Source organism: Hippopotamus amphibius, chromosome 4, assembly GCF_030028045.1.
Source record: "Hippopotamus amphibius kiboko isolate mHipAmp2 chromosome 4, mHipAmp2.hap2, whole genome shotgun sequence".
NCBI classification, from domain to species: domain Eukaryota; kingdom Metazoa; phylum Chordata; class Mammalia; order Artiodactyla; family Hippopotamidae; genus Hippopotamus; species Hippopotamus amphibius.
The window spans coordinates 174822724-174840154 of NC_080189.1; the positions used below are offsets into that span (position 1 = coordinate 174822724).

General features: G+C 48.3%; 1 protein-coding gene across 1 annotated transcript in view; it reads left to right on the forward strand.

Moving 5' to 3' along the window:
• Positions 1-17431, forward strand: part of DGLUCY (D-glutamate cyclase) — a 53450-nt gene that overhangs the window by 14192 nt on the left and 21827 nt on the right. Inside the window, 6 exon segments of the mRNA XM_057732638.1 lie at positions 99-188; positions 191-301; positions 3649-3907; positions 8497-8598; positions 11907-12058; positions 14748-14867. Of these exon segments, the coding sequence (XP_057588621.1) occupies positions 99-188; positions 191-301; positions 3649-3907; positions 8497-8598; positions 11907-12058; positions 14748-14867 (834 nt within the window).

Here is a 17431-nt window from a genome sequence, read left to right on the forward strand (position 1 = left end):
GTACGGGTGCCATCTTTCCCATCAACGGTGGGCCAGATGGAAATGGACAGGGTTTGATGAAGTGGCCTGGGCTCACTCACTCTGGTTGTGTGCCTTAGAGACTCCACTGGCTTTCACCAGCACACCAGGTTGCACAGTTATGACTGACCTAAAGGTTACAGCAGCTCTGGCCAGATGTCTCACCCCGAGGGGATGCCAGAGGTCCATCACATTTCCCAGGATCCTTTGCGCTATAGCATGACATCAGCTTCAGCTGCTCAAAAGATCAGACACCTGGAGACAATAATCGCCATCGACCCAGGTAAGAAACCAAGCAGCCATACCTCAAGGACATGGAGAAATTCATCACTGATGAATGTTCAAGGAAAAAGACAGCATGCAAACTGTATCTATGGTATGATTTTTTTTAAAATGCTAATACTGTATGAATCCCCAAAAGAAGTAAATGCACCAAAATACTAATGGTGATGATCTCTGGATAGTGTGATTGTGGATAATTTTTGTTTTCATCTTTATGTTTTTTTCCCCTCAAATTTTCAACACTAAACATGTGAGGGAGTTTGGGAGGTGGGCATGTTCCCACCCAGAACTAAACTGGGATTGAGTAGGGAAGAAAAAGAGAGGAATGGTTCCTAGGTAGTCAACTGCCACTGTTTAACCCAAGTCATCCATTATGTAATAATGTCCCTAATCTTCTTCTTTGGTGCCATTGCCCAGGGTTGGGCATAGACCAAATTTTGTGTGCCAAGCAGCAGAGATAGGGGAGGGTGGCTGGATTGTTCCTCCTGGGAGGATCCTGGGGGGGCAGGACCCTGCAGAGACAGCCTCACAACAGTTTGCAGCCAGCATGTATATTGTATGTGGCCTCTCAGCGGACAGCCTTTCTGTGGTTTCTAACCACTGGCTTTCTAGACATGACACAGGGTTGGTGGGGTCCAGTAGGGGACTTTGGGTTCCAGTTAGGAAGAGGTTTGCTGAAAGCTGATTGAGGGGTTTTGAACTCCCCGCTGCATCTTAAGAGCTGAATTGCTAATCCCAAGTGGCCAGCAGAGTGCGCTGTTGTGCATGGAAAAATTCAATCCATTTGCTGGCAAAGGCTCAGGAGAGAATTAAAGTGTGGACCTCACAGCCACCCCCCATCTCGGTTTCCTCATCAGTATAACAAGGGTCATGAAAATTATTCCTCCTTCTTGGGGCTGTGATAGGTTATAAGAATAAGAGCTGTTATCTACTGAGTTTTGCTCTAGGCCAGACAAGTGCTTAAAGCATTTACATATTTCATCTTATTAAACTCTCTCAATGACCCTCTGAGGCAGCTATTATTAACCTCCTTTAACAGATGAGGAAGCTGAGGCATATGAGGCTAAGAAATTTACCGAAGTCCACATACCTAGATGGTCGAGGCAGAACTTGGACCCATGCCCACTGACTCCAAGGCTTGTGATCAATAGGTGTTGGATAAATTGGAATCTGAGTCTAAATGGTGAGTCACAGTCTTGCCTGGGCACTTAAAAGAGTCCACCTGGCTCACACCCCATCCCTCTTTTGCGCCTTCTCGTGGGCTGTGACTCTTTGCATTTCGAATGTCTGGAGAAGGCACACGTGGCCTCCCTGCTGGCCCACCTGACATCGGGTTCCCAAGCAGAGACCTGCTCAGTGGTGGAGAGGGCCCTGTGGAGAGCAGAGGCGTGAGGCCATCTGGGGAGTTTGCGCCTCCAGGCCAGGCTCCCAGAACCCAGACAGAGCTGCCCATGATGTGGTAGCCCCTTAGAGAGATGAGCCCCTGGGCTGGGTTGTAGAGCAGACAGCCGAGGTGCCCTCTGGTGTTGGCCAGAACGTGCCCAGAATCTGACAGTAAAGACGAGCCTTAAAGGTGTCTGCTTTCTTCCCAGGGCTGGGAAGCCAAAGTTGCCCCACAGGTTACAGGGGATCTGCAGTAACAAGACTTCCTGTGAAGCCTCAGGGCATAGCTTTTTACTTATCTGTTTGTCTGTTAGATTTTTCATTCATTCATTCATTCATTCATTCTGCAGAGAACACAGTTTCCTTTACATGTAAACACAGTAAATTTGGGATATCTGCTCATTACAGATGCACCTTTCAGGACACGCACATACATAGAGGTGACGTCTCGTGGCTGTGTATACACAGTCTCTGACATAATTGGTCTCCTCGGTGAATATTTTTAAAATTTCTGCAATGCTTTCCCACAAACATTCTTACCCAGGCTGACGGCTCTCCTGCTCAGTACAAACATCATGGGGGAAGATGTATTATTAACTCTGCCATTAGCTCAGATAAAAAAGTAACTTGGAAGTAAATTTACTGCAGACATGGTGCTTCCATTGCTTAATCAAAATGACGTGGGAGGTCGTCCACAGCAACCCCTCAGTGCTTGTGCAGACTGTGTGTCAAGGCTTGAAGCGTGAGGCTCGGGGGAGAGGCAGATTTATGACTGTCTAGATGTGCCAATATTGTCTATTAAGGAACATCTTTAATCCTCAAGAACAACAGAGGCTTCTGATTCCCACTGTATTAAATAAGCAGATATAAGATCGATGGCCGTGTACTGAACACTAGTCGCTAGGTGTAATAACAGAGCCACTCAGTCATTTTTGAGAGGACGCTGGCTGGCATTTGAGGTGCCTGGAGAAGATGAAGAAATGCAGGGCTTATAATCATGATATTTGCACTGATAATATCATCATAGATGGATGGCCTGCTTTCAAGTTGACAAAGATCTCTCTTCCCTCCTCTCGCTATCAGTGCTCACCATATCCTATCAAATGGGTTACATTCCAATTTTTTTCTCTTAAAATGCTGCGTTTCTTCTCCCCACTTATCAACAGTAGCTCATATTTACTGTGGAAATATCAGAAAACGTGAAAGAAGCAATAAAAATTACCAGGATCCCATCGTAATTAACTATTATTAACAGTTTTATATTTGCCCTTAAAGACTTTTTCTGACATCTTTCCTGGGCTCACTCCCCACTGAAATACCTGCCCCCAAGCCCTTGTCTTAGGGTCTGCTTTGGGGGAATCCCTAACTAAGACAGCCCTGTTTCCCTTCCTCTTTCTGTGTTCCCTGTATTGGTTGGAGTTTGTCAAACTGCTCTAACAAATGACTCCCAAGAGGCTTTGCCCAAATACAGCAGAAATGTGTGCCTCTCTCACAGAGCCGTCCAGGGTGGGTCCTCCAGAGTGAGTGTTATAGGTCAGCAGGAAGTGGATCTACTCCTCCTGGGTCACTCAGGGACCCAGCATCTCCGCATCCCGTCATGAGACCCCCAGGGGGCGCTGGCTGTCAGCATCCCAGCCCCCAGGAAGGGAAGAGCTTGGAGGAGAGCCTGGAGGTGTGTGGCTGGGCGGGGAGGAGGCCACATCACTCCACTCACACTCCCTCTCCACCGCTCTCCGACTGCCACAGGGAGAGGACCTGGTCTCGAGGCCCCACTTAAATGAAAGAGAGGCTGGTAGGCCCCTTACCCAGCGACCCTTCTTGACTGGACCAGAAGGGGTCTGCGCACCTCCAAATGCACTTCCAAAATAAAAACAAACAAAAAACCAAGCTACTGCCCACGTAAGATGCTATTAGAAACACAGTTATGTCATTTTGTGATTTTCTTTTGTTACCACATCATTTTAGGCAGCCGGGGGATCGGACACCTGCTCTGTCCAGGTGAGCTGCTGCGGGTCTCCCTGTCGCTGTCCCACTCCTTCTCCGTGCTCCTCATCACCGGACTCCCCACGCATTTCAATCACGAGCCCCCGGAAGAGACGGACGGCCCCCCGGGAGCCGTGGCCATGGCCGCCTTCCTGCAGGTCTTGGGGAAGGGGCTCTCCATGGTCGTCGACCAGAGAGCCTTGAGTTTGCACGAGAAGCTTGTTGACGAGGCTGTAGAGCAAGATGAGCAGTGAGAGGAGGGGTGTCCCTTTACCCAGACGAGCCTTTGTGGGCAGAGGGTAGAGGGAATCGGTGTTCGTGGGGTTTCCGCCAGGCACCCAGGCACAGGGCTGTGCACTCGACACAGGGTGTTTTCCTTAACACTTAGAGTAACTCTTTGATACAAACAGCATTATCCCCATTTAATAGATGAAGAGATTGAGGCTCTGAGAGGTCCAGGTGACTTACCCAGGTGGGGAAGATGAGCCGGAATATGAACCCCGGTCCACAGACTCCATGATCTCACCTGTGCACATGCTGCCCTCCCTGTGAGAGGCAGGGAGGACCTGCAGAGGGCTCTCAGCAGCCCGGGACAGCTCTGGACCCCTGAGTCGGGGGTAGAATAGTACAGAATGGACTGGTCGAGGGGCTGAGACAGCTGTGTCCCACAGGCCCAGTGGGCAGGATGCCCCACGCTGCCCAGGTTCCCGGAGCGCCCAGGTGGGCATCAGGGCCGGAGTGCCGCTGGTGCGAGGCTGGGATGCTGCTGTCCAAGCGCCATCTCCTCATCTCTTCTCTGCGGTCCTGCGGGGTCACTCGGGCCTCAGCTGGGAGCCTGGTGACTCTAACCCGCTTCCCACTGCCTCTCTGTGTCCCTCAGCATACATTCTTCAGGGAAGTACCTTTGTCTTCTTAGCCTCTAAAAAGGGCTTCCGGGCTTCCTAGGTGGCGCAGTGGTTAAGAATCCACCTGCCAGTGCAGGGGACGCGGGTTCAAGCCCTGCTCCAGGAAGATCCCACATGCCGCGGAGCAACTAAGCCGGTGTGCCACAACTGTTGAGCCTGCGCTTTAGAGCTCGTGAGCCACAACTACTGAGCCCAACTACTGAGCCCATGTGCTGCAACTACTGAAGCCCACGCACCTAGAGCCCGTGCTCCACAGCAAGAGAAGCCACGGCAATGAGGAGCCTGCGCACCACAATGAAGAGTAGCCCCCACTCACCACAACTAAAGAAAGCCTGCGCACAGCAAAAAAGACCCAACACAACCAATAAAATAAATAAATAAATTTTAAAAAATAAAATAATAAAATAAAATGCAAAGCATAACTGCAATTAAAATTCAAAAAAAAAAAAGGGCTTCCACCCCAGTAAGGCATATCCTAAAACTCCTGCTTCATAAGCAGTTGCAAAAAGGCTGTGTCTGGACATACAGAGTCCATTTCACACAACAAGTGTGTATTGAGTACCCGCTACGTGCCAGACGCTATTTAAAACTCCTGAGATCCTTCAGTGAACCAGACTGACAGCCATCCTGCCCTCATGGGGTGTGTATTCTAACGCAGACAGTGAACAGCATAGGAAAAGAAAACGGTGCATATATAGTGTGTTAGAGGGCGAGACGCTATGGGAGCAAGTGGACCAGGGGAATGGGGAGGGATGGGCCGGGGTGGGGGGATGGGGGAGTGGCTGCTCTCTTCAACAAGAGGTCAGGGGAGGCCTCCTGGAGAGGATGCCACGTGAGCAAGGCTTGAAGTAGGTGCAGGAGTGAGACCTGGGCTGGCTGCAGGAAGTGTGTCCCTGGCTGTGACGATGGCCACTGGTGGAGTAGGGGCTCGGCAGGCTTAAGACGGGGCAGCAGCCAGCGGACCGGCCTGGAGTGGATGAGGGGAAGAGGTGCTGGATGGAGGGCAGAGGTCATGGAGCCAGACAGGGGCGGGCCTCAAGGGCCACCGTGAGCAGCTGGGCTGCCCTGCGAGCCACTGAGCAGAGGAGAGCGATGCCCGCGTAGGTTTAAAAGGATTCCCCAGTAGCTCCAGGGACAAGGGTAGGGGCAGGAGATGGGCCAGGTTACTGCAAGCGGGAGATGAGAGGGGTGCCCTGTGGCGTTTCCTTCTGTCCTCCCAGTGATTGCAGCCACAGCTGGGTTGGAAGCTCTGAGTCACACAGACTGTGTACAGACAGGCCAGTCCTGAGCGGGGGAGTCTCCAACCCCCCTGCAAAACCATCCAACCCGGAAGTATGGGGGCTAATGCCTCCAGGGCCCCCTCAGCCCTTGGAGGGTGGGAGCCAGTGCCCTGCCTCCCATCTTTTGGACACACGCAGGTCCTGGAGCAACGGAGACCCCATTGCCTGGCGCGGTGACCTTGAAAATACCCAGACCCTCCTGTTGGCTTTTCCTCCTTCCTGTCCTCACTCTCCCTGTTCCCTCCTGGGATCATCTCCCAAGTAAACCACCTGCACCCAAGTCTTCATCTCAGACTCTGGTTTCAGGGGACCCCAAAGAGATGAATGGTACGGATGGAGGTTGTGAGAAGTAGCCAGACCTGTCTATGTTTTGAAGGTAGAGTGGTGATTGCTCTCGTGTGTGGGGCAGGGGAGCAGGCAGGATGGAGTGGCTGTGGACTGGGACAGGGAAGACCGGGGGGGAGCAAGCCTGACCTTGTGCCCTGTTGAAGGAGGTGTAAAATGCGGTGGAAAACAGTATGGCAGTTCCTCAAAAAATCAAAAATAGAAAATACTATATGACTCAGCAACTCCACTTCTGGGTATGTACCCAAAAGCACTGAAAGCAGAGACGCAAACAGCTATTTCCACACCCATTTGCACACCCAACAGCATTGTTCACAATAGGCGAAAGGTGGAATCAACCCAAGCGTCCAGCAACGCATGAGTGGATAAACACAGCGTGGCCTATACACACGGTGGAGTGTTACTCAGCCTGACAAAGGAAGGGCATTCTGGCACATGCTACAACACAGATGAACCATGAGGACATTATGCGAAGTGAAATAAGCCAGTCACAAAAAAGACAAATGCTGTATGACTCCACTTACATGAGGTACGTAGAGTAATTAAAATCACAGGGACAAAAAGTAGAATGGTGGTTGCTGGGGACTTCGGTCCCAGGGGGAGTTCGTGTTTAATGGGTACAGGGTTTCAGTTTGGGAAGATGTAAAAGTTCTGGGGATGGATGGTGGGGATACTTGCTCAATGATGTGAATGGACGTCATGCCAGAGAACAGTACTCTTAAAAATGGATGAGAAGGTCAATTTTATGTTATGTGTATTTTACCACAATTATAATTTGAAAACATTTATAAGTGTGCAAGTTTGAGCCTGGATAACCGAAAGCGTGGGTACCTATTAGACATGCAAGTGGGGGAGACAGCAGGCAGTCAGAACTGCAAGTCAAGTTTAGGGGAGCCGTCTGGGCTGGAAAGAACCTGGAGAGCAGTTGGCATATTGATGGCCTCGGAGTCAAGACACTAGATGAGATCAAGGAGGGACTAAGTAGAGACAGAGAAAAGGACCGAGGTTCCACCCTGGGACGCTCCACGCCCAGAGGTCGAGGGGAAGAGGGGGGTCTTTCCTCCGAGAAGGATGGGCACGGAGGAAGGAGGAAAACCAAGGACCGTGTTGTAACCAAGGAGAAGGGACAGGCAACTGTGCCCAATGCTTCACAGGCCGGCAGCCTCTTCCATCTAGCCGCCGCCTTGCTGGGTGTTTTTTGCTGTCCACTTTCCCAGAAGTCGCTCTGCCCTCCTGCTCACCTGACCGCCGGCTTCGAGGCTCCTGCTGGACCTGAGCTCAGAACTGGGTCTTGTCCACACCCTGGCTTAGAATTTGGAATTCGCTGAATTGGATTTTGCAGAACTTTCACTATATGTGGACAAAGAAAGTAGAAGCGATTTGGCCTTTTAATGACAAGGATTTCAGTTCTTTTTATAACTGAAGACTGGGAAATGTTTAAAGAAGAAAGCTCAGTCATTGATTCCCTGTCTGGAAGATAAGTTGATAAACTGGTTCTCTGCAGCTTAGGTGTGGGGTCTCCTCTTGCCCAGGGCTCTTTCTGTGTGCCCACAGAGAGAAAGAATTTGTGTGTGTTCTCCACATATTCGACAATAATACGTATTATTACTGTAATTAGAAAATGTGCTATTTTTAAGAGTCAGATTCACTTTGCAAATCACTTTGATGCCAGTAGCTAACTCAAGGCCCAGACTCTGGACCTTTCTTCTATTTTCTTGAATTTCCCTGAAGATAGGTAGGGGAGTGGGGTTGAGGAGCAGATGAGAACTTAAGTTGGAAACTAATCATGACACCTACCTATATATTTGGCTTTGCCCAAGTTATTGAGCCTCAGTTTTCCTCCTCTGTAAAATGGGGGAAATAATGGTTCTTACACATAATTGTTGTGGAAATTAATTTAGAGCATGCATGGCACATGCTTAGCAGAGGACTTGTTCACTGTCACCAGGGGCACCTATCTGTGTCCCCAGCACTCATGACGGCAGCGGGCCAGAATAGACCTCCAGTCACATGGCGCTGTGGGCATCTGTGTGCAGCATATTTGATCACCTACAAGACTGGTGACACTAGCCCGGCTCCATTTCCACGCCGGCCAACTCTAGGGTTTACTCAGGACTAAAAGTAAACTTCAGTATCCTCTGTGTCTAGGTCTTGGCTTTCCTAGCAACGTGTTCTACAGATAGATGTCGTTCAGTAATGGTAACTAATGGATACTTTCCAAAGAAGCTTTTGAAAAGCCAAAATGAATTCCCCAAATGCAGCGCTAGGGCTGATGGCTCCGCCCTTTCCCTTTATTTTCTAGGTGTTCTGAAGACGCAGATCCAGATATTAACTTACCAAGGTGGATCGGCGGGAGCTGCTCAGGCGTTTCTATGCAGAGATGGGGACCCCAAGTCACCCAGGTATGTGTGTCCCATTCCAGCTTAAGTGGGTGATGGTGGAGAAGGCCAGGTGCTATTAACTTTGACGATGACGTTCATGCACATCTCAGCCCCGAAGAGAGGACAGACCCAGGAGCCCAGGGCTCTGATGAGCCGGACTCACCAACGAGGCTGGGGGGTTTCAAGGTGTCTGGGGGCTTTGCAGAGGGTCTCTGGAAGTAGCAAGTCCCTGAGAAATGGCATGTCTTCCTGACAGAGGGAGACGGTAGGGAAATTATAAAACAAACAGAAACTAGCAGTTTCTCAAACTGCGTTATGATCCATTAGAGAGAAGTGAAATCATTTCAGTGGGGGATGTCCAACATCTTTGGAAAATGAAATAGAAATATCATTGTATTTCTTGTATAGTAATGGTAAGTACTCTCTTGTGAAACTTTGTGTGTGTGTGTATTTTTCACTGTGTGCTGTGGTCAAACATTTTGAAACATACTTCTTACTTATATGTAGGGATGTATTTCAGATCTTATAACTTTTAATAGTGTTTTGCAAACTGTTTTGACAACAATCCACAGTAATACATTTTGGCTTGCGAAACAGCATCACACACGCATGACTGAGACAGAAATTTCAAAAAATTTCAATATTTACTCTTGCTATATGCAGTATACTCCGATATTTTCTGTTTGGTTCTATCCTATTCTATTCTATTCTATTCTAGTCTTCTATCTTATCCTATCCTATCCTATCCTGTTCTATTCCACCTTTCAGAAAATGCTGACCTGGCCTAATTAGTTTATTTCACAACCACTAAAAGTATCCACCTCAAATTGTAAAACACTGCTTTAATAGGCCGGGAGGGCAAAGCTATACTGCAGCTCCCAGCAGAACCTGGTGCTTATAATGAGGACCTTGAGTCACCGGGGGAAAGTTTGATGGTGGTCTGAAGTGCTATTTAAAGCTGTAAGTGTGTGGTGCATATTAGAAATGTTTATATTCTCCAGTGGTTGGCATACAAACAAAGCTCTGGCAACGCATGGAGAAACTAGAAAATTCTCTTGGGTGGGACCCCTGATGCCAGATAACACAGGTGTTGCTCTGTTTGTTGAGAGGAGGGAGGTGAGGCAGCTCTGATTGTGGGGCAAGAGGATTCCGATGTCTTTGGAGAAGAGGCGTTAACTCTTTCCAAGGCGGAGTCCTCCCAGGACTGGATTACTTCCCGCTGTAGCTAAATGGACACTTATGGCCTAAAAAAAAAAAATCAATCCACATTCACAAGGTATGTATCGCGCTCCCCTGGGGAAAAAGTCTAGAACAGAGGATGTATTCATCTCAACTGGAGCTCTTGTTCTGAACTGCCTTTTCATCACCATTGATATAGGTCCAGAGAAAATTCAGTGTCAAAGCACCTTCCTCTTCCTGGTTCTGCTTCTCAGAAAAAGTGGCTGCCTTTTCCTTCACTGGGCATGTAGCCTCAGGACCACATGCTCACACTGAGTGGCCTGACATCCAAGCAAACATGATGCACCACCTTCTAGCACAACCAAAGGACATGGACAGGCACATCGATTTTGTTTTTTAAAAACGTATGGAAAAAGCATTCAGTGTTAAGATTTTTTTTATATTGTGGTAAAACGTGCATAACACATTTTACCATTTTAACCATTTTTCAGTGTGCAGTTCAGTGGTAGTAAGGTATACTCACATAGTTGTGCAGCTATCACCACCATTCATCTCTCGAAATTTTTTAACTTCCCAAACTGGAACTCTGTCCCCATTAAATAATAACTCCCCAACCCCCCCGTCTCCCCGGCCCCTGGCAACCACCATCCTACTTTCTGTCTCTAAGAATTTAACTACTCTAGTATTCCATATACGTGAAGTCATACCGTATGTGTCCTTTTGTGACTGGCTTATTTCACTTAGCAAAATATCCTCAAATTCACCCATGTTATAAGGTGTCACAGTTTCCGTCCTCTCTAAGGCTGAATAATATCCCCTTGTATATACAGGCTACATTTTGCTTCCTTGTTCATCAGTGGGCACGTGGGTGGCTTCCACCTTCTGCCTAGTGTGAGTAATGCTGCTAGGAACATGGGTGTGTAAATATCTCTTTGAGACCCAGGTTTCAATTCTTTTGGGTCTGTACCCAGAAGCGGAATTGTTGGCTCATACGGTAATTCTATTTTTGGGTCTTTCTTGCTGCATGCGGGCTTTCTCTGGTTGTAGCGAGCGGGGGGCTACTCTTCATTGCGGTGCGCGGGCTCCTCATTGCGGTGACTTCTCTTGTTGCAGAGCACCAGCTCTAGGTGCACAGGCTTCAGTAACTGTGGTGCACAGCTTAGTTGCTCCACGGAATGTGGGATCTTCCCGGCCCAGGGATTGAACCCGTGTCCCCTGCATTGGAAGGCGGATTCTTAACCACTGCACCACCAGGGAAGTCCCTATTTTAAATTTTTTGAGTAACTCCTGTACGGTTTTCCATAGCAGAGTCAAGATTTTAAAAAACTCCACTGTGGGGGGATTTAAAGAGATATACAAGTGCAGTTTTCATGTTCTTAAATTAGAGTTTCAAAAACAGTATTGCTTCTAATCCTGATAGAACCATGATAGAACCACAACCACTAACACTTACAGAGCCCTGAGCAGGTGTGAGCGTCTGTGCTAAGCATCGCTTGTGCATTTTCTCACTTCACACTTTCGACCCAGCATGAGACGGGTACTGTTGTTAGGTCATCTGATAGATGCAGAAAATGAGGGTGAGAGGGTTTAAGTGACTGGCCCAAGGCCATTGGCATCAGGACCTGGAACCGCACACACTCTGATTCCACAACCCACTTTCTAACCACCGTCCTACCCCTTCTCTCTCTCTCTCCTTCTGTCTAAAGAAGTTATCTTGTGTTAGAGTCATTTGACTTCATTTCAATTTCTTTTTAGTCTGTTTTGTGTCTGTAAAGCGAATGAGATCCTGGGAGAGGGCAGCAGTGGGCCAAAAGCAGCCAGTACTCAACCCGCTGGGTGCTGGCTTCCCCCCGGGTTAACGGGGACCCGGGTGGGGCATAGCAGTGTCCACCACGGTGACCCTGACCGTCGGCCTTCCTGCTCTCACAGCCTCTGACTCCAGTACACTGCTGAAGATCCTGATACTGCTTCTTAAACAGATCTGATAGATGTGCCCCCAGTAGGGCTCTGCACACAGCGGATATTCAACCAAGTTCTGTAGGAACGAAGGAAACGAAGGGTCCGTCACACAAACACAGGAAGGCTTGAGCCAACCGGGCGCCCGACGCTCCATAAGGACCCTGTGCCCTCGCCCCCCCACCCCCTGGTAGGTTCGACCATCTGGTGGCGATCGAGCGCACGGCAAGGTCTGCCGACGATGGCAATTACTACAACGCGAGGAAGAGGAACATCAAGCACTTGGTGGACCCCATAGACCATCTTTTCCTTGCAGCACAGAAGATTCCTGGAATCTCATCAACTGGTACGCAAGGGGCGCTGAGAGTCTGACAAGAACATGTCAGCACTAAATGCCTTTTTTTATTGACCGTTGAACCCATGACAGGAAGGAGTTATATGGGACCATTGTTTTCCACTCCAGAGATGGTCTTTGTTTATTCTGGTCGGTAAAGACGATAAAGACTCTGGTATTTAGAAATCCAACGTTCCCACGAGCAGGAAAGGGAAATGACGCTTAACCAAGCATACTCTATTTGTCCAACTCTAAAACATCAAAACTAACAGTAAAAGAATGACAATAATAAGATCAAGGCCTGGTATATTATTTTGGTCATATAGGATGAACGTACCCTACATAGTCTGTATCATCTTATGAAGTTTATTCATTTTCAAATAGATCTTGAATCTGTGATCAGTGTGATATTTTGATTGCTAATAATGTAATAATGTGATCATTCATGTTTGTACAGAACGTTAGGGTATTCAAAGAGGGTTCACAACCATTGTATTGTTTAGGCCTCTTTCCAAAGGTAAGACAGGTAGAGTTTACAAAAGTGAGGCCTAGGGAGGTACCTCGAGGTTGCTTAGTTAATTAGCAGCGGAGTCCAGACTCCCAGGGCCCCACCTGCTGTGCTTTGCGTGGCCCGTGTTGCCTTTATGAATTTCTGAAAGGCCTGATGTAACTGAAATGCCAGCGTTCCTCCCCTGGGGTGGGAATCAGACCGTGGAGCAATTAAGGCATGTTTGTCGTTCCATATTTATTTGTTCTCTCCATTCAAACACTTCAGAGTGTTTCCCAGATTCATTAGTTGCCTTTGGCTTTTGAGGTTTTGATGAGACAATGAAAGCCTTCCTGGCTGAGTAGAAAGTTTCTGAAAATCGCCCTGGTCTTTCCCAGAAGAGGCCTTGGGTGTGGTACCCACAGCGGGGCTGGCTTCATGCTTCCTGCCTCTCTGGGCTGGGCAGGCGAGGACCTGAGTCCTGGGGGGAGGCCTCCCAGGGTGGAGGGGAAGGGGTTTCTGCATCCAAAGGCGCCAGCAGGGTCCAAAGGAGCTGTAGAGAACGCACTCTTCCCCCACTCAAGGGACCCCCGATCTGTCTTGTTCCCCAAACGATGCCCCCAAGATCCTGGAGGAAGCAGGTGGAGAGGACTGTGCTTTCAGGCTGCCCTCTTTGTGGACCCTGGGACCCTTCTCTTGGCCTCAGGAGCCCGAGCCCCTCCTGCGGCTGCCCAGCCCCCCAGGTGCTGCTTCCCCTCCTCTGCTTCGTCAACACCCCTGTTCCTCGTGGAATCACACTCAGTTGAGAATCAGGACATCCACCTCCCACTCGCTCCCTGGGCCCTGCCCCTCTCAGAGACTCTGTAAAGTGAGGCGATCAGGTCCACAGACAGGACACATCCGAGGAGCGAACAAGATGAACTTCATAAAATGTTAGAGGGCAGAGACAGAAATGGACAAGATACCCATGCTAGGTGGTGGTGGTGGTGTGTTCTTTCATTCAATGGGCTGTCATGGATCTAGAAAACTGTTCTGAGAAAAATCCTCAGGGTGCGGACCTAAGGCATCTGGTCATTCACAATCGTCCCATTCTTTTGGCCAAGTCCAGGTCTCTGATGCCCAAGGGAAGTCAGTCCCAGGCTCGTCTCCACCATCACACAGTGAATACTCGCCTCTAGTGGAATTCTTCCACATATTTGTTGAAACAGACACAAAAACAGTCATACAACCATCCCGTAGACTTGAGAGGCCTGGCCCTCTGTCCTTGAGACACTGGGACAAGCACCTTGATGAAGTTATCTTGAGGCAGCCGCAACCATCTTCGAGAGGCAGATTCAGCTGATCTCTAGTCTACAGAATCCTCCAGACACACCTGGACGCAGGACCAAGTGGTGTTCCTAGGGCACCACCTCAAAGGGCACAGGCCGCAGGGCTTGTTAGATTTTTTTTCATCTTGTTCCCGTAAGGGTGGAGTTACCTGGCCATTACTTCTAGCCAATTCACCTATCTTGAACACCGTTTATTTCACCAATGAATTAAATTATTTCTAACACTTATTCTAATATATTTATTCTAGCATTTATTATGCTAATTAACAAACCTTCTGGTGCCTATCAAATTGGCCTTTATTCTGTGGTCTCTTTCAAATGCTAACCGGCCACGCCTGGGGTGTGAATTCCTAATTATGCTACTCCATATATTAACCTGGTGCCCATCTGGGTAGATTAAAATTGACTACAACGACACACATACATGTCACATACTTGAAACAGAAGCCTTTAAATTACAGAATTGACTTTAACAACCTATGCGAGTTCCCTTCTGCCAATGGAATGCTGTCTGGTCACAGGAATGGGACTCAGGGCCTTGTGGTCCCTCCCTGAGCAGGAGCTAAGAAAGGAGAGGAAAGCCGGGGTGTCAGCATCTCCCAAGGACCGAACACCTGCAGCATAGAAGGCACTCCACCTGTGCCTGGAGAATGTGACCCAATAATGGACATGACCACACTCTGCTGAGTTCCAAACCTTGACTCATTTTTAACTAGAGAAGTTTCTAGAATACCTGAAGGAGTACAGCATCTCCTGGTTGTCTGAAAACGTATCCAGAGGCAACCCCTTGCCCCACCCTGAGGCACATGTGAAGGGGCTGCCCTGCCCCACAACCACCCCCCATTTTGCCTAACCCTGTGCCCTGACTCAGTTCCCTTCCCTCCAGGGGTCGGTGATGGAGGCAACGAGCTCGGAATGGGCAAAGTCAAGGAGGCCGTGAAGAGGCACATACGGAATGGGGACGTCATTGCCTGTCATGTGGAGGCTGACTTTGCAGTCATTGCTGGTGAGGGCTCGGACGGCCAGCTAGTCAGGCAAGGCTGCCCGGGGGAGGGACCTGACTTGGAGCCTGTCCAGCCAGAAATTCATCTCCTCCATGAGTGGAGTCTAGAGGGCACCAGGGTAAGAAGGGGATCTGGTTTTCAGCCTCTGGCCTCTCATTCAGTCATTCAGCAAACATTTACTATGTGCCAGGCATCGCTCTGTGTACTGAGGCTGGAGCAGCAAGGGTCCTGCTCCACAGAGCACCTGCTCTAGTGCTGGGAGGTGGACAATGAGCCCTAACAAATAAGTACACCAGGTCACGCTGAATAGTGGTAAGAGCTACAGGTCGATGAGAGAGAGTGACAGGGAGGCCACTTTAGATCAGTGCTCTGGAGAGGGGTCATCTCTGCTTTTATCTGTGCCTCCTGTGGGGCGGGAAGGAGGAGAACAATCTGGCAAGTGTTTGGAGGATGCAGGAGGCTTTCCACTCTCCTTTCATTTACCTCTGCCCCAGGCTGCCCTGCCCCTCCTTGCAGCTGCCCTTCCCATCAGGACCAAGCTTTCCTGTGTCCAGGTCCTTCTAGGCCCCACCCTTCCTACCCTGACTGTGTCACAAGTTTCAGGAATTTTAACTGATACCTGAGAAAGACCCTCTCCCTTTTCATCGTCAAAAATAGCCCCGGAGATAAGCAGAAACCTCTGAGGGAACCAGTGCCTGGGTAAGAAAACCTGAACTGTAATTGACAAATTGCTGAAAGTGTCAACTACAAATTGGCATTTTCCATTGGTACTTGCCATCTACCTCTGCAAAGATTAAATCATGTGCTGCTACAGCTGCTGACTTTCAACACCCCCTGAAAGGAGTTCAGGATGGAGATCAGGAATGAGACACCCTGTACTCTGGGAAAAACTGGCAGAACATGTCTTCAGATAGTTAGATATTGTCAGGAGACGATTTTATGAGCCCAATTCTTGTATCTCCTCATATCTGGAAAAGCACTAAAATCCTTCATGATGACGACTGCTCCTCATGACCAGCACTCACCCTCATGAGACCATCTACAAAAATATGTGCTCCCCCTTCACCAAAATCACATATATGCTGACCTTCCCCCCTACCTCTTTGGAGCAGTTCCTTAGAGCTACCTGGGTTGCTGTCTCCTGGGCTGCAGTCCTCATTTTGCCTCAAATAAAACTTAACTCACAACTCTCACGTGAATTTGTTTTTAAGCTGACAGAATCTTCATGTGGACAAGTCTGAGAGTTAGAAGCTCCAGGGGGACCTAGTCACAGGGAGCTCCCAGGCTTCTGTGAGCTTTACCTCTAGGGGCTGTATCAGGTCCACACTGAATATTAGAGAAAAATCCCCTCATGCTTTAGGCAGGGGAGGGGAAAGTGAGCCATTTTTAAAATATACCAGAGCACTCTGTTCTCCTGAACAAAACCTGCCCTCAGAAGAAACTATTTTACCAGGGCCTAGCCTGCTGGAGTTTTATCAGAGCCTAACTTACCTAGGGGAGGAAAATACCCAAAAGCAGATAACATGCAAAAACACATGGATATGTAAGCAGAAAAATGGAAATTCTAATAAAGATCAAAAAGAAATGCTCAAGGACTTCCTAGGTGGCGCAGTGGTTAAGAATCTGCCTGCCAATGCAGGTTCGAGCCCTGCTCTGGGAAGATTCCACATGCCACAGAGCAACTAAGCCCGTGTGCCACAACTACTGAGCCTATGCTCTAGAGCCCGTGAGCCACAAACTATTGAGCCCATGTGTCGCAACTATTGAAGCCCATGTGCCTAGAGCCCGTGCTCCACAACAAGAGAAGCCACTACAATGAGGAGCCCACACACCACAATGAAGAGCAGCTCCCGCTTGCAGCAACTAGAGAAAGCCCGTGTACAGCAACAAAGACCCAACACAGCCAACAAATAAATTAAATAAATAAATTAAAAAAAAAAAAAGAAATGCTCAAGATAAAATTCACTGTAATAGATTGAAAAATGCCTTTGATGGGCCCATTAGTAGATTGGACACAGCTGAGAAAATAATCTCTGACCTTAATGGTATGACAATGGAAACTTCCTAGACTAAAAAGATAAGAAAAAAAAAAAAAGACTGAAAGGAAGAGAAAAGAATATCCCAAGGATTGTGGGATAACTACTAAGGTGTAATGTATTTGTAATGGGAATCCCCGGAAGGGGGAGAAAGAGAAAAGAAATATTTGAAGCAATAATGACTGAGAATTTTCTCCCAGATCGATGTCAGACACCAAACAATAGGTCCAGGAAGCTCAGAGAATGCCGAAGAAGATAAACGCCAAAAAAACCCCTACACCTAGATATATGTTCAAATTTCAGAAAATCAACAATAAAGAAAAAATCTGGAAAGAAACTGGAGGAAAAAAACACTTTACCAATAGAGGAGCAAAGATAAGAATTATATCCAACGTCTCCTCAGAAACCACCCAAGCAAGGAGAAAGTGGAGTGAAATATTTAACGTGTTGATAGAGAAAACCGCCAACCTAGAATTCTATATCCTGGAAACTTTTCCTTTATAAGTAAGGAGAAATAAAGAATTTTTCAG